Genomic DNA, 23,413 nt, shown 5'->3' on the forward strand with positions numbered 1-23,413 from the left:
CCCCCAGCTTCTCTCACCCTGTCTGTGTGTCTGTGTCTCCATGGAGAAAAGCTGGGGTATGCAAAAAGACGAATTCCTAATGCAAGAAATTGTATAGGGCTAATAAAGAAACATTATCATTATCACATTATCATTATTATCAGTAATACTCCGTTACATACAGCATTTAGCAAAATGCGTCCCTGATTTTCTGGTGGGCTGTGTGTAGGTGCGCTCACTGGTGGTCAGGATCATGGTGTCACCATTAAAACCCATGTACATCTAAACATCAGTTATAGACTGGACATGAGTTGATTAATCTAGTGGTTTATTAATGTTAAAAATGTGTATAATATTGTTACAAAATGGTATTGTGCTTATACTAACTGACCCCAACGGTAGTGTACAGGGTCGGAAAGAGGTTATTTCTGTCAGCCTTAGGTTGTGGACTCCTCAAGTGATTTATAATAATAAATCATCACCATCTTCGTCACGCTTACATTCAGTTTTCTGGACACTCCACTCAAAGCCCTTTGCAGGTAATGGGGACTCCCCTCCACCACCACCGGAGTGTACCCCCCACCTGGATGATGTGAGGGCAGCCAAAGAGCACCAGTACGCTCACCACACACCAGCTCTCAGTGGGGAGGAGAGCAGAGTGAGGAAGCCAGTTCAGAGATGGGGGTTATTAGGAGGCCATGACTGGTAAATGCCAGGGGGGAAATGTGGCCAGGATACCGGGGTAACACCCCTACTCTTTTCTCACAAGAAGTCAGGACCTCAGTATAGTGTCCCCATTACTATACTGGGTATAAGGACCCGCATAGAACGCAGGGTGAGTACCCCCTACTGGTCCCACTAACACCTCTTCCAGTAGCAACCTCAGCTTTTCCCAGGAGGTCTCCCATCCAGGTACTAGCCAGGCTCCCACCTGCTGAGCTCCAGTGGGCTGCCAGCTGGGAGCTGCAGGGTGACATGGCTGCTGGCAATGACCAGTGAAGCCTTTTGCTCTCTGTGTAGGTCACATCCTCTGGTGCAGAGGTTAGTGGGTCTGACACTTCTCACTTTGATTTTATTAAACATGAAAGTCTGTTCTGGGCTTGAAAGTGAACACTTCTTTCCCAGTCACAGTTCATGGCCAACCGCAGCAAGATCAAGGAGAAGACCGAATTGCTGAATGACGAGTGGTCGAACCTGAGGATCCAACCCATTCCAATGGCGCCTTCCATGGGATCGCTTACCAGCAAGAAGGTAAAGTCTCCAGATAGGTATGGAGTTATAAAGGCACAGACGGAACTGTCTTGGACAAGAGCCAGGGTCAAGTCACCCACCAGCTATGACTGAGATTCCTCAGTTGATGGGAGTAAGTACGACAGATGATTGCTAGACAGGGACGTCAGTCAGAGATGTGTCTGCTCCTCTTCCTTTGCTTCTAGTCTCTGTCGGGCTCTGCAGAGCTTGTAGGGTTTAAAAAGCTGTGTAGCTCTGAAGGTTGGGTGGGTCAGAGGAGCTTACTCCCTGGTGTACTGTAATAAAGGCTACAATTCACATTACATCTCGTCTATGTAGAGTCTTTACATCTATGATTCCTAGAGACTGCTAGACAGCTCTTCACTTATTTATTGTCATTCCTCTCACTCCCCTTCCTGCATCAGATTTGGTCTGCCTATAAATAAAATATTTTTTATTTCCCGTGACCTCCATTTTCTTCCTCCTCCGGCACCACAGCATCACATTCTCCTCTCCAGGGGGGTGTGCCGGAGACTCCCCACCCCTGCATCCTTATGCAGGCGTGCAGTCGCTTTCCGAGCACCTCCGCGTCAGAAAGAGCAGGCCCCGTCACCCCACGAGCAAGGGAATCAGAATCAGTCAGTTCAGTCAGTTCGTGCTGTGAGGAAGCTGTCTCCGTCCCTCCTTGAGTGACAGCTTGAGGGTGATACATGGCCATGTGAAAAAAACAGGAAGCGCTGGGCAGGAAAAGGAACTTGTGGTGTGTTTAAGGTGATAAAACTGCATTCCTTGTCTGTCCTTGCCTGGTGACAGTCTGGTCCTGAGCTTTTAAATGTATAGTACAATCCTTGCGGATGAGCTCACCGCTGCCCACAAGAGTCAGATAAGAGCAGAGAGAAACGGTCATGAACGCCCTTGTGTCGTCTGAGGTCGAACCCTGGAAGTCATGGTTGTGCTTTGTCATTGACACCTCGATCTGCGCGGCCTGAACGAGCGTCAGTCCTATGGAAGTAAAAGGTCAGCTGACATGTAAATTCTTTAGAGAGCCCGGGGGAGTGATGTCTCTTAAATTGGCTCCTTGTGCATTATAAACCTTGTTATACACATTTGTATGTTACTTGAAGGTCAGGAGAATAGTATACATCACATGTGACTGTGTATCAGAGAGCGCTGGTGTATGAGCATTTCTTATTTAAGACACTGTTGGGCAGAGACTCCTACAGATATCCCTGCAGTAAACTGATCTTTAATCCAGAGGCAGGCAAGTACTGAGGAAAAAAACTCAACACTTCCAGGAAGTACAGTATGTTTCCAGGAGCATCCAGTGGGATCCATCCCAGGCGCTGGCCGGCCTGATCTAACAGCACGGCGCCAGCGCTGCTCGCGCTCTGTGGAGAGGGGCTCTGTAATAACACGCCAACTCTAATGTGCTGTTTCAGCAGTGCGTGGTGGAGTCTGCATTCCCCGGGTTCAAGAATCAGACCGTCGTGATGAGGACTCTGAACACAGTGGCGGGCGTCCCATTCATGTACTCCTGGTCCCCTCTGCAGCAGAACTTCATGGTAAACAAGTGGTGGCTTTGATACCTTCATTGATTTAACACGATGGCACTTGCAGTTCTAGCACAGAAAACTGTGTCAAACCGTGTAGCCAGAAGCCAGTTCCCAGATGGGCATAGATGACAGCACGACCGAAAAAATATTCTTTCAATCTGAGCAGCTGAGTTAAAATAACTGTGCATAGCTACGTTTGAGAGGACCTGTTTAAAAATGAATTGCTTATTCAGTGTGGGCTGGGAACCTATTCCCAAAACGCAGTGCACAAGACAGCCCCGAGCACGACACTGACAGTCAGTTGTAGGTCCACAGGGAGACGGGCACAATACAGAGGAGCCTGTCAGACTCTCAGAGAGGCAGGAGGAGACCCACGCAAACAGCAAAGAACAGACGCACTCCTTGCAGGCAGATACTGCTGCGATAGATAGAGTGGAATCGAACCCAGAGCCCTAGAATCTTAGCATTCCATGAGTGTTAGAAGGATTTGATCCATTTATTCTAACTATGAACTGAGAGAGCAGAAAAGATTTCAGTTTTTGGATTGAAATGTGCTGTTATAACCTTTTCTTTTCAGATTCCAAAGTATAATATGAGCAGCGTCGGAGAAGGTTGCTTTTATAAAGTATTCCGTTCATGTTTCACGTTACTTTTTGTAAGGAAGTATTTTTTGAGCAAGAAGTTTTGGGAGAAACTGTTTTGGTGAGGTCATGTGTTTTGTAACATAGTTACTTTCCACAAACTACCCCACTGAAACCGAGTTCTGTAAATGTGCCCATAAACCGAAAGGCTGAAAGTGTGACATGTCTCTCTCTAGCAGCCCGATGTGCGCATCTGTTGATTTATACAGCCGAGCATTTTTGTACAAGTTCCAGGAAGCCTGTTCCCAGTGCAGTTTGTCATGACACTCCGCTGATGAGTCAGGGCATTGTTACTTTTTATGCGAGCTTGAGTTGTGAAATGTCTGTGCTCAGGGGCTTGGTTAACTGCGTCAGGGCTTCTTCTTGCAGGTGGAGGACGAAACGTTTCTGCACAACATTCCCTACATGGGGGATGAGGTGCTTGAGCAAGATGAGGCCTTTCTGGAGGAGCTGATAGACAACTACGACGGTGTCCATGGGGACAAAGGTAATGCTGAGCCTCCATGGTCCCTAGCACTACTGGGTAGGGGTGACGACCTGAATGCTAGGGGCACCCAGGTAAGGTGATCACGTGACTCCTGGGGGTACATGGTAGGGGTGATCATTTGACCACCTCTGGAGGTGCCCAATAAGGGTGATCAGATGACTCTTGGGGGTGCACATTATGGATGACCGCTGGACTCTCTTGGGTACTGCATAAAGGTGATCGCATGTCTTCATTTTCATCAGGACCTGTAGAATCAGGATGGCACTTTTAAAACAGAATGGAAATTATATCAGCTTGAAACTTGGAACATTGTTCTCTTTTTCAAAATAGAACAAACACTGAAATGAAGGAGCCCAAAGTGTGGAGGTTTTCACACACCAATTAGCTTTGTTTATCCATGCTGCCACATTCCACAAAAATGTCTTTCAAATTATTTAAATTTTCAGTATTTACTCTACATGTTGCACCTTTGCTAAATCGGGTACTGAATCTGAATTATTTCGGAGAGAATTAAGAAGAGAAAATGTTCAGAAAGTATATTTTTATTTGAAGTCTTCATGTTTATTGTTTATCTTGTTGCTCTATTGCGTTTTTGCGGTTACTGATCTGATAACATGTTTAGCTTGTGTTATTAATAAATCATATACAAATCCTATTTTACAAAGACTGAGCAAATCAGTAGCATTAATCTGTCTGCTCAGTGACAGGAAGAATGAACAGCAAATGAGAGTAAATAGCGATCATTAAGCACCAGTATTCATTTCAGAAAAAGCCTAATACTCAATTGAAACATTAATTTCTTTCCATTCACGAAAAATTTTACAGTTCCTTAGTGTCTCAAAGTGCCGCATTGAATACGGACTCGTGTCGTTGCCCTATAACGAGTGGCTCCAACATCCAGGATTTGGGTCTTCCACAAAAAGCTTTTGGTTGTATTCCAAAGTAAAGAGATTTATGGCTCATTTTAATTTTTTAGGGGAGGTATATTACATTTAATACTGTTTGTTTGTTAAGAACGCTGGCAGCGAGGGTCTGTGTACTTTCAGAAGAATGTCTCCAGTTCGTTGTCGGTTCACACGTGGCTTGCTGGTGATTATGTGAAAGAGTGCTTTGTCTGCCTGCAGAGGCAAGCTTTGTTAAATTATTCCTGTTCTGTTATAGAGAGTGGAGGTGGTGGTTGGGGGGGGGGGGGGTCTTAAGAAACTGGGCTCAAACCTGGGCTCGGTGATGGAACTTTTCAACTTTTCATTCCGTTTCTCTGTACCCCCTTTCTTCTGTTTGGGGGTCCTTTCTTCTTGTTTGCAAGAGGGGGGCTTCATTAACGATGAGATCTTCAAGGATCTGGTGGAGGCCCTGAGCCAGTACTCGGATCAAGAGGAGGAGGACGGAGAGGAAGGGGAGGAGGAGGAGGAAGAGGAGGAGGAGGAGGCAGAGGAGGTGAAGAGCCTTGGGGAGGGGGATGAAGATGCCAACTTGGAGGCTCTTGCCTTCTTCAGGAGGAAGAGGAGGAGCATGACTGAGGGTAGGGGCTCTGGAGCTCGCTGCAGGCCCGCTGTCTCCTGCCCAGTCCCACCGGCTGGACTGGGACCTCTCAACCTCACTCTCCATGACACCGCAGCAGAGTATCAAGCACAGGAAGTGTGTACAGCATTGCGGCTCTGTGTGCAATGCATGGCCTTATGTAGATGTAGGTTCAATGGTGAGATGCATGGCCTTATGTAGATGGTCATGCTGTAGGTTGTCATTTATGCACTTTCACAGAAAGACTGGAAAACCTGGATGATTCTAGTACTGGTGGAGGTGTGCATTATAATATGACAGGGTGCAGAATGCAATGCAGTGTTTCAGTATGTAGTGTTATCTACCGATTATTATTTATTATTACCAATATTATTTTTGGAAATGTCGGCAAATTAGCTGGAGAATGGGGTATGTAATGAGGTTTCACATAGTATCCATAAGGAAAATTGCCACATCGAAGCACTCCATGTTTGCCTTGGACTGGCCCATGCACATTCCTTGTGAGAACCTGTTTGTACATGAGACTGATACACCCAGTCATACTTCAGGTCTTTATGACCATCATTCAGAAATCTGCCAGAACAATTCTGGGAGCTGTAGAGTTTTCACTGCAAAGTCCCTGCCTATGGTTTCAAGATTGGGCCAATGAAGTAGGCTCGCAGTAGGCTTGTTTGTGTTAACGGGATTCCTGCATAAGTAGGTGCTGACATTCTGTTCCCATCACACTGGCTAGCACGGACACGCTCGCAGTAGGGATTGGGAAGAAAATCTGGGAGCTTCTGCTAGAGCACACACTTCCATTGTAAGTGTGGGCCAAAACGCAAATCAAAGATGAGCTGGAAACCTCTACAGCTGTCAGCGGCTGAGCTGCTCAGCAGTTTAGTGGTCAGTTACATTGTACAGAAGGAGCTTGTTAACCCTTCCCAGGGGTCCAAGACACATTGATAAAGCCCTTGTTGTACCTTTGCAATGTCTGTGTGCCTGGCAAAAAAAAAAAAAAACAGTTGTTGGAAACACAAGGAACCAGGAACCTTAGCAGGTATGAAATAAAACGTTCTTCTGCTTCTTTAAGCATAACATCGTACTGAAGCTGTTTATGCTGGATATTCCTGACTTAATGCGCGTTTCCTCTTATTTTCCAGGGAACGATCCAGCAGATAAGAAGATTCCCCATGATAAGATTTTCAAAGCTATAGCTTCGATGTTTCCCTACAAAGGCACTACAGAGGAGCTGAAGGAAAAGTAAGGAGCTTCTTGCTTATTTTATGGTTGGTTCTGGTTATTTAGCTGATGCCTTTGTCCCAGGTAATTGGCATTTAAACTCAGTTACATAATTCAAAATGATGGCAAACAAAAGACAGAAATATAATGTTATGGTTATGGTGGCCTAACAGAAGAGTTAAAAATGCAGTATGATATGTAATAAATTGTATGTTAGACAAAACAATACAAGATACGGCGATTACTGTGAATGAGATGAGGTGTTTCAACGCCCTTGAACAGCAGGCACACTGTGGAGTTACGAATTAAAGCTGTGTCATGATAACGGATTAAGGGTTCCAGGAATGGGGGAAAGATTTTGGGATCTATGGGCGCAGTCTGAGCAGGTGTGTTTTCAGGAGACTTTGGAAGCTGGTCAGAGGCAGTGCAGTGTTGATGTGTCTTAGGTACAGTATCTGGTTCCACCACAGGGGAGAGAGGGAGGAGAACAAGCAGCTCAAGAGGCAGCAGGGTGAAGAGAGGGAACAGCCAGCAGAAGAGGAACAGAGAGGACGAGAGTAAGGAGGATTGGAGAGAGGAGGGGGCAGAGAGATGAAGGGAGCAGTAGGTAAGGAACTAGGTATGAACAGAGTTGGATAGTTGGTTAAGAATGAGAAGAATTGGAGTTGTGTGGAAGAGGAATTTATCATTCCTTATGTTTTGTTTCTGCAACAGTACAGACGTTCTCTCGATGTTTAAAGCACAGCGCAGGTAGTTTTTCCAGGGGGTTAAGGGCAGTCTTTATAGCTGCAAAAATTTCTGGTCTGTATCCAGTGGACCGTGAACTGAATCTTTTTTAGTCTTGGCCAGATGGGACTTCAAGGCATTGATAAAGTCAGCCCAGTGGACTTCTTCAGATTCAGCAGTGACACACTGAGTCAATAAAGACACAAGTGGAAGCTATGGGGGAGTGTGTTTATAACTAAGAACGGGGCGGCACTTACTTGGACAAAGTGTTGTGGGTGTCTGGATCAAGCGACCCAGCCATGTTGTTGACGCCGATATCCTGGCTTCTTTCAGGAAATAACAAGAGGAGATCCTTGGATTAATTAGCTGCTTTTAAGCCATATTTTGCCTGGTGGGCCAAACGGCCTTCTTTCATTTCCAACCCTTTTCATATTCTCAACTGGACATTTCTCACCAGTTCTGTACTTGACCCACCAACCAACCCTGCCCCCTGTCCTCCCGCAGGTACAAGGACTTGCTGGAGCCCCCCAGCCCTGTCAAGCTGCCCCCTCAGTGCACCCCCAACATGGACGGGCCGTGTGCCAAGTCTGTGCAGCGCGAACAGTCCCTCCACTCCTTCCACACGCTCTTCTGCCGGCGCTGCTTCAAATACGACTGTTTCCTGCACCGTAAGGTCACAGGGCAGCTCCTTCGCCCCCGGTCAACCCCCCCCGTTTCCGACTCCCTCTCTCGCTGTTGTCTTCTCGCGCTCGCTCGCTCTCCTACTCGTCCAAGCAACCCGACGACTCTCCACAAGCATGTTATCATGGAGCTCTTTAAATCACTTTTTCCTCCATCTGTAGCCTTCCACGCCACTCCCAACGCGTACAAGAGGAAGAATAAAGAGATTCGCATAGAGACCGAGCCCTGTGGACTGGAATGCTTTCTTCTGCTGGTGAGGGCTGAATATGAGAAAAAGACTGGTTTTGGAAATGCTCTGCTAACAAACCCACTGGTATAAAATCAAAGCCTGATGTCCTTTAAGCATACCAGGCTTTGTATTAGATCTTATTTTTTGGGTTCCAGAGATTGGAGCTCTACCCAGGCGATCCCTTCCAAGGCTTACTTGTCAAGGTATTAACTTCAAGATAATAAGGCATTACTGCTGTTGAGTGAGACTATCCCAGCAGTGATAAATGAATTTAGTCAAAAGTCTACGCTCATCAAAAGTACTTTATTTTTGTCCCAATCCCAAAACCTGTTCTGCTTTTAGTGCTTAGTTCCCTTTGTGGAATGGCCACAGTATCAGTGAGGGACCGCTTCAACAGGACTGTCTAAAGTGCTCTTTAAATCTTTTTTTTACTCCTGACCCCTGATCCCTGACCTCTGACCTCGCTCTCTTCCTGTCCTGCAGAAAGGGGCGAAGGAGTTTGCCGATCTGAACATGCTGAGGTCTCACCGCTCACGGCGACGGCGCCGCCACCCCCGGGTGCCCAGCTCGAGCTGTCCAAGCTCGTCCACCTCGTCCACCTCTGCAGGAGAGAGCAAGGAGGGGGACAGTGACCACGAGACCACCAGCTCCTCAGGTACGCTCAGGAGTATGCTGCAGCATTAACATTCCACATTAATAACAGCTCAGAGACCTTGTATAGAGAGTATTAAATTGTGTAGTCTTGATATAGAGAGCAGCTGGACAGTGAGATCTTTACTGTCCATCCGTAGTCAGGATCTTGAATTAATTTCTTGTCTGTGAGATGGCATATCCTAGAATTCCTGTACGCTCCTACAGCACAGGTTTGTAATCTGTGGTCCAAAGGAAGCTTTCCTCCTGTTTCTCCACCCACATTTCCAGATGCACCCACGCTTTCCTTTCAGAATAGTCAGTGTTTCTAATTACGTGTGTTCTTTCCAAGTCCTGCTCAAGCCCAGCCTTGTTCAGCCTCTGCGCTGTGAAAAATTACTGCCTTTAAGAGGACAGAGGTGATGAATTGCCTATGAACTCCGAGTGTAACGGCACAGTAACTCAGCCCACATGTAAACTGTTCATATTGGTCTGCTCTCAAGCCTATTGGGTGGAAAGTAATTTAATACTCTGAAGGGGATTTCCTAACATTATCCTCTTAAAACACGTTTTAACATGCAGCAGGTATCAAGGTAACACAATGAGGAACTTGTTTAAATCTTAGAAATCCCAAGGTGACATACTGCACATTTTTCTTCATTTTCAGTGTGCATGTTATTTTTTTGTATTTGTAACTCATACTGGGAAAAGCGCTTCCTACTAAGTTTTGCAAAATTTGACAGCACACTTTTTCAGGCAAATTTATTTTGTGCCAAAGTGGTCAGTGTTAAATAACCTAGAATGTGATGCTTCATACTTTGGCGGTGGAGAGTCTGTTTTACCACAAATCTGCTGCCTCTCCGATGATTGGCATGCAGTCCAATCCCTGATGCTTTTCCCCTTGATGAAAGCAGGTTCTGACAGGAATCTCTGTGTCCCATCAACAAGTGGTTGACTAGTGTTGCTCTGTGTTAACTGACATCTAACTAGTTACAGTGTGTTTTGGTGGTGGTGGTGGTGGTGGTGGTTGGGTTGGAAATCCGTTGAACGTAGCATGTGCCTCACCTTATGAGCAGCTACTAAAGATAAGCCCAACACATCTTGCAGCTTTGTTGTGTCTGTGTACTATATTGTTAACAGTACATTATAAGCTGCCTTGATATAACTTTTTTGCTAGTAAAGCCCATTTGTCTGCACCTCTTCCTTTAATCATTCAGCACAAGAATGTGTTAAGTTTTTATCTGGGTTCTTCATGTCTGACACTCAGTTCTGTGTGATCTTCTCTTACGGAATCCACAAAAAGTTCTTCACACACCTCTGCTTTCAGCCTGCATACGTAAGGTAGTCACTGTCATTGATTAATACGATAGATAGTTCATGGAGAAGATCTTCATTTGTTTTGGTGCATAAATAGGTTTTTTTAAGATTCTGATTAGATCCAGCGGTCTTAATTTTGTCTTACATTTCCAAAAAGGAAATGAAATCCGAAACCAAGGCCGAAGCACTCGCAACAAGCAGACAGGCTGGGGGTTTGTTGTTGTCAAACCCCCCACACCCGCCGGCAGAAATAAAAGACATTTTAGAGTGCAGTCAGTGTAATGTGTCAAGAAGAAGCCCCTGATGATGTGATAGAGAAGGGCCCCACACACAGACCGGGCTTTACCGTGCTTCGTACACAGAGCAAAGGGCAGACGTGCGTCTTGAAGGAAGAGTTCTTCATGACAAAAACAGATGCAGGCCGAAGCCACTGACATTGTGCAAGAGAGTTTAACAGCCGCCTGTGCAGGAGGTTGAGTGACAGGCTGTGGCTGCAGCTCTGCTGTTGACGACTCGCCAAGCAGCGCTGGGTTTTAGTTTCTTGGCACAAGAAGGGAATGGAAAGATCAAGCCGCCTGTTTCTCTCTTTCCCGATGAACTCCTGTGTGGCTGCGTTCTTTTTTTTTCCCGTTGTTGTTTGTTCTTTTTCCTCTTTCTAATCTTTAAAAGATGGGTAGTGATGTGCTTGACTTACGACATCAGTTGTTTTGGACAGCACGAACGCTTTCGCAGAATTCCTCTGTGCTCCTCGGAAACAATAATACACAGATCCCTTAATAACAAAAACAAAACGCTGAGTGGTTTCCTGTGGTCTTGCACGCTTGGATGCCTTTTACTGGGGGAGGTGGGAGGGGGGGGTGGATATTATTTTAACCGTGTTTGGCTCCATGGGAAAGCCCAGCAGGAGAATCTCCTCTCTCTTGCCTTGCTGTGTTGCCAGCACCAACTTTCTCTTTAACATTAGAATGCATTCCTCTGAATGACAAACAGCTTTGAAAATACGTAATAACCATCACAATTAATTTGCCCAGACGGTGATTTTTATTAATGGTGTTTTTCTGTGTTTGCACTTGGGGCGCAGCTGTGGAAACAAGTGGCAAAGGTTCGGAGTTCACACTGTGAAGGCATTTCCCCCCTGATTGGAACCCCTGCAGCTGTTATCACATCTGGCCATTGCCTTGGCTTATTAACTGGAATACTCCCTTGGCCCTCATTGTAAAAGCAGGAGTCGAATAGGCCTAATGTATAGGGCATTTATTCAGTGAATTACTGTGCTGTTTTGAACTTTCTCTGTGCTATCATGATAGAATGTATTTTTATAAAAATGTAAACGGGCTATTATTTTGTGTTCTGTGCCTGTTTAATTCGGAAGTGCCGTTTATTCATGATGTTGGCTCACCGCTGCAAACTGTGCACTGCACGGTGAGAAAGAGGACCTGTGCTTACCCACCCCTGTGGTGCTCCCACCTGTCCCCTGCGGGGGTCCAGCATGCTCAGGAGGTGCCGTTGTGCAGCAGGTGGGGGAAACCATAACTAATTCCAGTTCTCTCACCCCCTGGTAGCGCCAGGCCAGGTGTGCACCATCACTTAGGGAAATCCAGATACGGTCAGCCCGTGAGACAGTGGGGTTTCTGGCAGCAGCTCTGTCACCCTGCAGCTCCCAGCTGGTGGCCCACTGGAGCTCAGCAGGTATGAGCCTGGCCAGTACCTGGGAAAGCTGGGGCTGCTGCTGGAGGAGGTGTTAGTGGGGCCAGTAGGGGGCGCTCACCCTGTAGTCTGTGTGGTTCCTGCCCCAGTATAGTGATGAGCACACTATACTGTAAAAAGCGCTGTCCTTTGGATGAGACATAAAACCGGAGTCCTGACTCTCTGTTGTCATTAAAAATCTCAGGGTCTTTCTCGAAAAGAGCAGAGGTGTTATCCTGGTGTCCTGGCCAAATTTCACCCTGGCCTTTACCAATCAGGGCCTCCTAATAACCCCCATCCCTGGACTGGCTTCATCAGTCTGTTCTCCTCCCCACTGAGAGCTGGTGTGTGGGGAGCGTACTGGTGCATTACGGCTCCCGTCACATCATCCAGGTGGAGCTGCACACTGGTGGTGGAGAGGAGCTCCCTAGAGTTCAGAACAGCCCTATATAAGTCTAAGAAATATTACTGTAAGGATATTGTGTACTCGGCTAGGGATGTGTTACCTGTGCCCCCAGCAATCACCTTTGCTCATTAAATCATTAAACTTGCTCTTGGCTGCAGAGGGAAACTCGCGCTGCCAGACGCCCATCAAGATGAAGCAGGGCGGCGAGCCGCTGGAGGAGGTGGAGGCAGTGCAGTGGAACGGGGCCGAGGAGTCGCTGTTCAGAGTCCTGCACGGCACCTACTACAACAACTTCTGCTCCATCTCAAAGCTGATCGGCACCAAGACCTGCAAGCAGGTACTCGCGTGCTCACGCCCCTGCCGCGATCACCGTCCGGGGCTGGGCAGTACTGGGATGGGAAACCTCTATGGAAAACCATGCTGCTGCTGTAAGTGGTGTAGACCAGTAGGTGGTGCTCTTTGCAATCCAAAGCCCAGGTAACTGCAGTTGCCTGTGTGTAGGAGAAGCCGTCCGGTTCGTGTTAACCCCAGTGTCCTGGCTCAATTCCACTCTAGGTGTGCATAGTCTGACCTCCCCGAATCTCCCCCTTTATTCCAATGGTGAAGTAATTTTCCCCCACTTGGGTGTTGCAGTGGATGAAATGGGTTCCCGCTTTTAAAGGTAGAATCCTTGAAGATCATTTTTGGGATGAAAGGCGCTATATGAACTTAATTATTACTTGTCACAGTGCCAGCACCTCTACATCTACATCTTTAAAATTCAGCTAATTTTCCAAGCATGTGTTCAAGCGAGCAGAATCAATCATCTCTTTTCGACTCCATAATTCTTTAAAACTTGACCAGTTTCAATACTTAAAATTGCGAGCGCATTGAGGAAAATGTCCTGTTATCTGGGTGTCGTGTGTTGACTTTATTTAGGTCCTTAATTTGGCAGTGATCTATCCTGTCCTGATGGTTCGCCAGCAAAAACATGTTTTAAAGTATCTTTATTCATCATTAAACTACAACCAGCTCAATCTGAACGTCAGAAAGTTAACGTTGTCGTTACACATTTAAACATTTGCATGCAAATGTATATACATTTATAAATGTATTTTATCCAATGTGTTTTCAGTTTCAATAAAGGGAGCTAAGAGCTGTTCCACAGTGGTCCAAACAGCCTCTGAGGTCTCTAAGCTGGAGAAATACTTAATGGCAAATATGTAATTGCAGTTATAAATGATAACCAGATATTGAGGAAGGAAGGCACAGAGGCAGGTGGATGATAACTCTACAAACTCAAAGCTTCATAGCTATTTAATTTGGTTTCTTCCCGCCTTTCATTGACATGCAGTTTAGGTTAACTGGTGTCTCTAAATCGTCCATTTGTTGTGCTGCATGAATACAGCAGCGTTCTGACAGAGGATAGGCGGTTGACAATGAGATAGTAATAATCATACAAATATTGATTTGACATAATGCAGAGTTTGAGGAGAAGTAGAAAACTTGAAAACTACGTGGTGCCTCAAATGTATTTTCATGCATTTAAAAGTTCTAACATTGGGCCACCTTGGTGCAAATTCTAGGTCAAACAAACGTTATTGAATGATCGTTGCTGATAGGAATAAAAATGTAATGCAGAATTCCTGTTGAGCTGCTCAAAACGGCATAGAAGCCAGACTCTCTTTCACCTAGTTATATGTTCTAGAAAAATTATCTAGTTCAAATATTTTTTGAAAAAATAGGATGTTGTTTCATAAAGACCCTCAGTGTTTTTGTGTATTGTCACTCAATACTCTTCTTGCGTCCGATATCGTCTTTCCCAGAACCCTTGTGGCTTGAAACCAGCTTCAGTTTTGTGAACATTATTTTAATGAAAGAAAGTCTGCCAAATCCATTCTTGGCAGAGCGAAGTTTAGAATGAAGGGTTTAGCCAAGTTCTTGCACACTGCAGTGTAATCTTAAACTATATTTGGCTGTGTTAGGGTAACACCCGTTGATAATGTCTTTGACTTGATATCAACACAAGCTGCTGTCATACAGAAAACTGGGACTGTCATTAACCTTAAGTGAATCTGTGCTTAGAGCCCTTATTATAACGGAGCGCTAATAATTTTTTAAAACTTTGTCCGAAGGGTTGTCAATCATCATTTGTTGTTTGAATAATTCAGTTCTGAAACAGTATTACAATGTGGACGTAACTGCTAGTAATTTAAAGATTGCTTAAATTATTGTATAAATGCACATTACCAGCATCTGTGGGGTTAATGGCTTGTTTGCAGCATGGCCTTACAAAGTATCATGGTGTTCCATGCCTTGCTGTGAAGAGTACAGGGCTCACAGATTGGGTGTCTGAGCAGGGTGGTTGACTCCTTGCAGGTCTACGATTTTGCTGTGAAAGAGGCCCTCATCCACCGTGTACCCATTGAAGATGGAGGGATTTCTCCTCAGAAGAAAAAGAGAAAACACAGGCAAGACATTCTTATCTTAAATGAAGTGAGTCCTGTGCAGCCACAACAGGTGGAGTTGGCAGGGAGCCAGATGCCGAGATTAGAAGATGTGCTTCAAAGCTAAAGGTCAGAAAATTGGGAAGAGTTAGTACCGCCATTTGGTTGCCATTAAACACAGATCAATCATGAAATTAATTATGTCCCTTCACTTTTAAATAGATTCATAATTCATTTAGCCAATTATTTGATTACCAAGACCTTGTACCTCTTCATAGAATGAATGTAAAAACATAAGACATGTTAGTAATGAGAAGAGACCATTTAGCAGACCTTGATCATTGGGTTTCTAATAGCTTAATGATCCAAGGATCTTAAACGGATTCCCTAACTGGGTGGGTTATTCCAGACTCCCACAACCCTTCCTGGTTCTGCATGTGCTTCCTCGTAGTTGCCACTCTGTTGGGATGAAGATTTTAAACTCTTCTGTCCAGTCCCTTCGATTTCCATGTTGCCAAGGCTAAATAATTCAGTTTTTAACTGCCCTTTGTAAATCTCTAAAGCCAGGGGTCAGTCTTGTTGCCCTTCTTGGAACTGATCCTAGAACAATCTGTTTTGTTACAAAACATCAACCTCTCCACTGTCCCAAGTTACTGATGCTAACTTTCCGATTCCAGGTCCTTTCACGAACACAAAAGCTAGGCACACAACACAAACATATTTCAAACTGAAACATAATACAGACAAGGTGTACAAGACGATATACTGCTGAGAACAGTTTGCACTCTGTTTCTGTTTGGAAGTTATTCGTTGTAAGCATGTAGGAAATTAATGAAAAGTCATTTTCATTAAAGTCATGAATGTCAAAAAATAATATTTGAGGAAAAAAGCTTTGCTAACCCACTTGCAGTCATTGATTGTGTTTGTCCATATCTATGGGTTTACAATGTCCAAAGCATGTTAGATAGATTAATACAGTAGGAAGGGATGCTTGATTTTTATAAGTCAAGAATACAAACTCTGCTGAATTTCCCACTGCGATCCTTTGAGATCGGATAGCCTTAAGTGGGTCAGTATGACTCCCTTGCCTACCTTTAAACACAGGTCAGCTTTCTGTGCGCTGGGAGTCTGGGCTTGTGCCTTTACCTTTTAAACTTTAAAAGCATCTCAAGAACAGCCAGCAGTGAAATCTAGGTCAAGTGCTGTCTGAGAGCCATTGTTCCATGTACAAACAAACAACAGGAAGGCATGCTGTTTCTGAATAGGCATTTCATGTACCCTCTGGCTCCGCAGTCTGAGTCAGTAAATGCTCTTGTGTGCTTTCCTTTTCTTGGGTTATGCTGTCAACACATTTCATGCATTTATGTCAATCAGCAATGACATATAGCCCTTGGACTCTATGTAATATATATATTCCACATTATATGAGACCCCGTTGATAAGGAATGGCACCCTGTATCTGAAATCAGACTATTCACACATTATGTGTGATAAGTATTGTTGCAAATGACAGCTCTTCTGTATTTATTGAGCACACAGTTCACCCTAGAAGAAAAGCTTCCCCAGTGTGCTGCACCAAGGATTTGTACTATTTTTGAAAATCTACATGCCAGAAGTAATAAGCTAGCCCAGCTCGTTGTCCCATGGCTATTTATCTGACAGATAATATTATTTGTTTACACGGTGTCAGATTCCATATAAAGAACATTTCTGTGTCACTAATAGTGTCTCACATTGAGAAACACAGTAGAAAATATTTCATGGTTACCAAACCCAGTCCCCTTTACAACAGTCAGTCATTAGAAACACCAAGGGCCTTGCCTTCCCCTTCAGTAATGACAAGTAGTCCATTCATTTATTACGGGCTATACAGTGTAGGTATTAATTGTTTTCCCCACAACAAAATTTCCCATGGAATTTAAGGGATGAAATAAGGAACTGTGAAATTTCCCCCAATTCTATAAAATTAGTAGCTGCCACACCTCTCTGCTTTTAGTTTTAATTCCTGTGTAGCCGGTGGTAAATTGATAAGTCTAGGTCTGCTGTGGACTCATTGCAGAGTGAGGTAGCTGACCAGCAGTTAGCCACTAGAGAACCTGTACTGGACTTGTTGAAAAGGGCTAAAAGTGCTGCTGTGACTCCATACTTCCTCCTGGTTTCAGTATCTGGCTGTTCGAAAGACAAGTGTGAAATGTCGTGTTTGTTGGTTTCAGGCTGTGGGCGGCACATTGTCGGAAGATTCAGCTGAAGAAAGGTCAGTGACTGCTGTTCCTCTGATCTCAAAACGGTACACGTTTCAGAGGTAGGAGTAGAGGTAACGGCTTTAATCCACTGCAGGTGGCTGTCTCGGACTTGTGTCTGAACATATCTAGAAGAAAAAACGCAGCGTTAGTGCTGTTTCAATCACTCAATCAGCCACTCGCGTGGGTAGCTCTTGAAGAGTGAGGAGAGAGATCACAGCGTCTCGGAAGCTCAGCAAGCTCAGCAAGGCACAGCCTGGTCACCACTGGGGTGGAAGACCTCATGGGAAAACCAGGTTGAAGCTTTGAGTGCTACTGGTGGAACAGTATGTGTAGTTTTTGCCCCTGGACAAGAATTTCCAATCCCAGTGTGGTGACAGAGGACACTCTTGGAGGTTCCTTCAATTAGACAACACATTAAACATTAAAGATGTGCTTTAAGATCCCATACTAATAAGGGTAGAGGTGTTTACCATGGTATTTACCAGATGTCCTGGTTATATTCCACTTTGTCCTTGAACAATCTGGCTTCCTAAATGCTCACTTCAGTGGTGAAACCGTTGTGTGTGCGTCCTCTGCTGGATCCTTTGTGATGTAAAATGCTATAGAAGTATAATTATAAGATGTCCATCCAACATAAGGGGAAAAGAACTGATGAAACAAATGAACTTAACACTCCTCCTCTTTTTAATGTTCCTCAGACAATTCATCCAATCAAGTGTACAACTACCAGCCGTGTGACCACCCAGAGCACCCATGTGACAGTTCCTGCCCCTGTGTCATGACCCAGAATTTCTGCGAGAAGTTCTGCCAGTGTGACCATGAATGTGAGTTGTTCCCTGCCACCTGAGAGAGATCTCCTTCCATCTCTCATGTCACTTCAGGCTTGAATTTTTTGTCCTTTTAAAGGTCATTGTTTTACCGTGTTTAATGTTCAGTGCCTCGCAGCAGAAGCACATAAAGAAAGCCACATCAGAACATCCAGGAAATGGTGAATATACCAAGGTTAAATGTGTAGAAATGTATTGGAAACCTTTAAACCCATGTATGGGTTCCTAGCCTCTGGATTAAGAATTAGCTGAGGAATCTTGCTAATGAAGAAATAAAAACTTTGAGTATGAGAACAGACTCAGATCATTCCCAGGCCATGTGCAGAAGTCTGTACCCTCACAAGAAAGAATGACAGAACAGCGCGGATGTCAACGAGTGTACCTCGTATTGTATCTGTTAAGAGACTATAAGGAAGGCCTACAACACTGGATGTGTTGCTCTTCCAGAGCTGAGCCTTTATTTTCAGGACCCCAGCTTGAGGCACTAAATATACACAGAGGGCTCAGTGTAATTAGAAATCTGTGGTGGCTGGATGAGTATCAGGAACTTCATAAGATTCTCTTTGTTGTGCTCATGGGAGGCTTTCCAAATCTATTTTCAAAAGCTCTGTTTTTCAATGGGATTTTTTTTTATAGCAAAGGCATAAAAGATCTACGACAAAAGCGACATGAGGGAAAGTATGCTGATGGTTCCCTTTGTCTCAAAATCATTAGCATGTTCTTGTCAGAATGCAGAGCTTTGTGGTGCCTTCGGAGAGTGTTCACAGCGCACCAGAGAATGTTTATCACCAGAGAATGAGGCGGTGAAGTGGTTCGGATTCAGTGGGAATAACTGTAAAGCTGTGCGCTTACACGGCCAGACCTTTTGTTTTTGTGTAAAAAAGATAAAGGAAGATGTGCTCATATAGGAATGCTTCATTTAATAGAAAATGACTATCAATAAAACTTTTCGTTGTTGGACAACGGTAATTACAGGCAGCAAGAACTTAGAAATCCCACCAGGACAGATGTCCAGATTCAGACTTCATGAACTTCCTCTGCTGGTGAGACTTTCAAGGCTTGAAGGACATTTCCTAGGGTTCCATTAGTGAAGACCCTCGTCGAGTGTAGTTTTATTAGCCAGCTTGGACCAGGGTGCCCCAGGAGTCTGGGCGCTGCCAGGTCTCTGTGAGCAGCAGTCAGACAGGCCCCTCAACCTGCCAGGCGGCCGTGATCCCTGTGAGCTTGAGGTGTTGACATGACATCAGCACCCTGACCTCCCGGGCCCTGCATGGCTGATATTGTGGAGGAAAATTGTTCTGGAGGAAAGCTTGCTCAATTCTAGTCCATCTTGAGCCGGAACACGGGTTTTAGACTCAGAAAGCTGAGCTGCTGTACTAATGCCCAGAAGGAAAATTAATTGACAAACCCAATCTGTAGGGAACAGTCAGTTTAAAAAAGCTTTTGTTCAAAAATAACCTAGTGTGGGTTGTCAGTAAGGCCAGAACTGCATAATACTTTTTGCATTTCATGTTTTAACACACTCCGGGATGCTTAGACATAAGATGTGCAGAGTGAATTGTACTACAGCATGTCCTGCGGGGAATGAGAGTTCACGAAGGTGCTGGTAAATGGTCTTAACTTGCCCGTGCAGTTAACCTACATTCTGGCACAGGGCAACACTTCTGTCAATCATGTGCGTCCTTAATGTATTGAATAGAGCCCGAAATTTTAAATGGGATGGCATAAAAATGCTGGACAGCATTGAGTGCTGCTGAGTATGTGGTGCTGCGTTGTGCTGGAGTTGCAGGCTGGGTGGAGAAGCTGTAGCAGCGAACTGGGGTGCGCGGCCAGACAGCCCCCCCTTCTCCCTCTGTCCTCCTGACCTGATGCTCTCCCCGCAGGCCAGAACCGCTTCCCCGGCTGTCGCTGCAAGACCCAGTGCAACACCAAGCAGTGCCCCTGCTACCTGGCGGTGCGCGAGTGCGACCCCGACCTCTGCATGACCTGCGGGGCGGCCGACCACTGGGACAGCAAGAACCTGTCCTGCAAGAACTGCAGCATCCAGCGCGGGCTCAAGAAGGTGGGGGGATCGCCACGGCAACAGGCAGCCAGTCAGAGCTCCTCCTCACCTCACTGCAGGCCTCCTGGGCTCCATCCCGGCTTGTCAATGACATCACGACATCTGAAAGCATTGGACAGCTGTGGACTTTATCACACCTGCACACCCTTTTAATTCAGCGTGTTTATTTATTGCTTAATGTCTTGAGAGCTCAGCTTAACTGAGTGGAGAGCTCAGCTTCGATGAAAGCCAGTAACTCACAGGAGCGAAAGGCAGAAATCAAGATACTCGAATTGATTTCTAAGTTTTTAAATCTGCAAATGAAATATTAATGTTCTTCACGTTGAAGTGCATTTAGATGTGTAGTTTGGTTGGTACCCAGGACGACTGTGTAGACTGCTCTAGGGCATGGCTGCCAGCCTGCTGTGTGCCCAGAATTGCCCACATAATGTGCTGCTTTTACCACGCTCTCAGTCACACATTTTTGTTAAATCACTGCTTTATAAGCTTTTCAGAGTAGTATATTCTGAACAGCAGGCATTAGGGGCGCTCAACACAATACCTACACACATCCAAACACCAGAAAATATCCTCCTTTAGAGACTTTCTTCTAGGAAACTTACACGGTCTGAAACGGCCTTCATCCACTCTAGTTTGGCAAAGATACTGCAAACCCGTCATTGTCCTTCACTGTTCATCAGCTCGATGGAGCCCAGTGACTGCGGGAGCTCTGACTCCACAGGATCTCTGCAGTCTCACAATGCCGAGCGACAGGGAGATCAGTTGCTGTGTTGCTGCCCTTGCCGTTATGCCCTGACTCTTGCCTTTCAGCATCTCTTACTGGCTCCATCAGACGTTGCTGGATGGGGGACCTTCATCAAGGAGCCAGTTCAGAAGAATGAGTTCATCTCCGAGTACTGTGGAGAGGCAAGTCTGACAACAGTATGACTTCATGGTGAATAAAGTCAGTGTAACAGTACGGTTTTTAGGGGCATAAAGTCCTGGCCCTGCTTATTACTGTTACTGTACCATGTCTTTAAATCAGTGGTTTTCAGTCCTGGTCCTGAGGGTCTGCTGGTCTCCTTTGCAGCCGGGTTCATAATCACTAGTTTTGACTGTTGAATGTAATTGATCCACTTGCTCGTTTAGACTGGCAAACAGCACTCCGTATTTGGTTTCAAGAGCTGAAGGAATTTCAAAACACATATAATTAGCGATTCCACATTGGATGGGTATGTAATGGGTGAATACATTTTTTTTTTTTAGAAAAGTGGATGCTTAGTGGCATATTTTCTATACTTTTTATGTCTTGAGCCTTTTCTCAGTCTCCTCACTGCTTAGGTCTGTAGTCACAGCAGTTGTGATTATACACAGTTACACTGAAAAAGTGAAGGGCTGTGTCCTAGTTAAGAGGCTTTGAAGACAACACCCCCACTCCTGCCTCTTCCTGAATGTGCAGGTTGCTAGAGAAGCAGAAGCCAGCATTGTGAGAACTGTGCCCTGCGGCGCAGTGGAATCTGGTTCATGTACAGTACCACTGGGTCCACCTAATTTAAATAAACCTAATTTATTTTTTATTTTGTCATGTATTCTGAGTTTTATTGCCAAATGAAAAGACGCATTCCAAAAAGAAATGATCTTGTGACCTCTTTCATTCTATAGCTCTGACATACAGTATGTTAGAAGTGACCTGCGTGGGCGATTCTTGATCAGGGGTGGGAGAACAGATCTCGGGCTGCAGCAGAGGTCAAGAACCGCTGCTTTAGGGAGGTCTGCAGCCAGAAGAAGAGCCGACAGACTGACCCTTCCTGCTCCCTCTGCTTCTCTTTGCAGCTGATCTCCCAGGACGAAGCTGACCGAAGGGGGAGGATCTACGATAAATACATGTCCAGCTTCCTCTTCAACCTGAACAACGGTACGTGTCGGCAGCGATGAAATGAGAGGGCCTTTTCTGTACAGCTGACGTGCAGCGCCAGCTCACGCACTGGAGTTTCAGTGCGTCTGTGTGTCTCACTCTGCCTGTGAATGTATGTGCAGTCTGTGGACATACTGTACTGTATGCCCTGGCACTCGACGTCTTTAGACTCGTTCATTCACGAAAAACCTGCATCCTTACCATGACGATTATTTGAAAAATGTCAGTCTCGTTAATACTGCGTGTGGCCGAACTGCATTTGTCCCTGTGCTCTTGTGGGCTTTGGCCGGTTGCATTGGTTTTTGTATTTCGGCTGTTGGCTGGGTTGACTGGATGGGATGGGCTGGTGACCTGTACAAAGGGAAAGAGGCTTTGAGCTCTCAGGAGTTTTGCTTCAAGTTTGCCAAGGACTTTCACGGGAATGAGCGTCATGCTGCAAGCCAGTATATTTTCACGTATAGTATACTGACCCTTGATATTGTTTGAAAGACCATGTAGACATATTGTACATTTGTCTCAAAAATAACCATCAAATTAGACTTACATTTTGCCAGTTGTTTTTGCAACATCAGCATCTCGGTCGATTCAGTTACCGATTCAATAAGTCGATTACTCATCTAACCCTTTAGAATAAGATGTATTTTCTAAGCAGTCCTGTTTGATTGGTCACTAATATCAGGTAGGTTTATTTAGCATTTCCCGATGAGCAAAAATAAAGGATTAAATTCCTAAAAATTCTATATATTGCCAAAAATAAGAAATACTGGAATTTTGTCCACTTGTCTTGGCGTTCTGACGTTCCAGCGGCAATGCATTTGGGCACTCTGTACAAGCTCTCGGGTACCTGGCAAAGCCACAGTGGGGCGCTGTTGCTCAGCCAGCTGAGAGCACACTGGCACTGGGCCTATCGCCCACTGCTGCTCGGGTTGTCTCGACCGAACCAGCAATGTCTGGATAGGACAGATGCCTGAACTGGTTGCAGTGGCAGACTGTTCAATGAGGCGACTGTCGCCAAGCATCATGGGCTTTTTTTCCTCCCAACAGATTTTGTCGTTGATGCAACCCGCAAAGGAAACAAAATCCGTTTTGCCAATCATTCTGTCAACCCCAACTGTTACGCTAAAGGTAAGAACCCATAGATATACACTTTTTTTTTTCGGGTTATCACTTAATACTTTATAAAGTTTGTTTTTCCAGGGGAATGCCCTTTGTAATTCTGTGAGCTTGAATGATCAAATCTGCAGAAGTTTTTTCCCTTATTTTTCTGTTGTATAAGTCATCATCGCTTATTCACATGATGTTGATCAGGTTTCAAGACGTGCCTTTCAGCTCAAGTCACACTCTCGTCTTTTGCCTTCCCAGTTTGTCTTTAGTTTTTCCCCTGATGCTCAGAAAGCTTTAGAATTTGTGTCAGAGGAGGTCTTCCTGCTTCTATCTGTCTGTTATTTCAGTTGTGATGGTGAATGGAGACCACCGGATAGGAATCTTTGCTAAGAGAGCCATTCAAAAAGGAGAGGAGCTTTTCTTTGACTACAGGTAAAGATCTTGTCTGTATAAGTCAACTGTGACTGAAGCAGGACAATATATGATCCTGTTTCTTTTCTTGTTTAATTTATTAACAAACAATTGTTAATTGTAGTTTATGTAAGAGCCT

At 45.1% G+C, this 23,413-nt stretch overlaps 1 protein-coding gene across 6 annotated transcripts in view; it reads left to right on the top strand.

Moving 5' to 3' along the window:
- The window catches only part of ezh1 (enhancer of zeste 1 polycomb repressive complex 2 subunit), a 39,602-nt gene that overhangs the window by 3,626 nt on the left and 12,563 nt on the right, over positions 1–23,413 (top strand). For 5 of the 6 annotated variants that reach the window (XR_011183923.1, XR_011183924.1, XR_011183925.1 and 2 more), the window contains exons 3-19: positions 1,105–1,230; positions 2,649–2,771; positions 3,773–3,890; positions 5,197–5,412; positions 6,554–6,653; positions 7,863–8,026; positions 8,201–8,292; positions 8,752–8,923; positions 12,466–12,644; positions 14,666–14,757; positions 16,947–16,987; positions 17,675–17,800; positions 19,687–19,865; positions 20,676–20,771; positions 21,678–21,759; positions 22,804–22,884; positions 23,211–23,295. Coding sequence is in view for 3 of the 6 variants with exons in the window: in XM_069185750.1 (XP_069041851.1) it covers positions 1,105–1,230; positions 2,649–2,771; positions 3,773–3,890; positions 5,197–5,412; positions 6,554–6,653; positions 7,863–8,026; positions 8,201–8,292; positions 8,752–8,923; positions 12,466–12,644; positions 14,666–14,757; positions 16,947–16,987; positions 17,675–17,800; positions 19,687–19,865; positions 20,676–20,771; positions 21,678–21,759; positions 22,804–22,884; positions 23,211–23,295 (2,072 nt within the window). In the remaining 3 variants the exon portion in view is untranslated. The remainder of the gene's footprint in view (positions 1–1,104; positions 1,231–2,648; positions 2,772–3,772; positions 3,891–5,196; positions 5,413–6,553; positions 6,654–7,862; positions 8,027–8,200; positions 8,293–8,751; positions 8,924–12,465; positions 12,645–14,665; positions 14,758–16,946; positions 16,988–17,674; positions 17,801–19,686; positions 19,866–20,675; positions 20,772–21,677; positions 21,760–22,803; positions 22,885–23,210; positions 23,296–23,413) is intronic. The other variant, XM_069185751.1, reaches the window with a different exon arrangement.

The sequence above is a fragment of the Lepisosteus oculatus genome, chromosome 28 (genome assembly GCF_040954835.1).
Source record: "Lepisosteus oculatus isolate fLepOcu1 chromosome 28, fLepOcu1.hap2, whole genome shotgun sequence".
NCBI classification, from domain to species: Eukaryota; Metazoa; Chordata; class Actinopteri; order Semionotiformes; family Lepisosteidae; genus Lepisosteus; species Lepisosteus oculatus.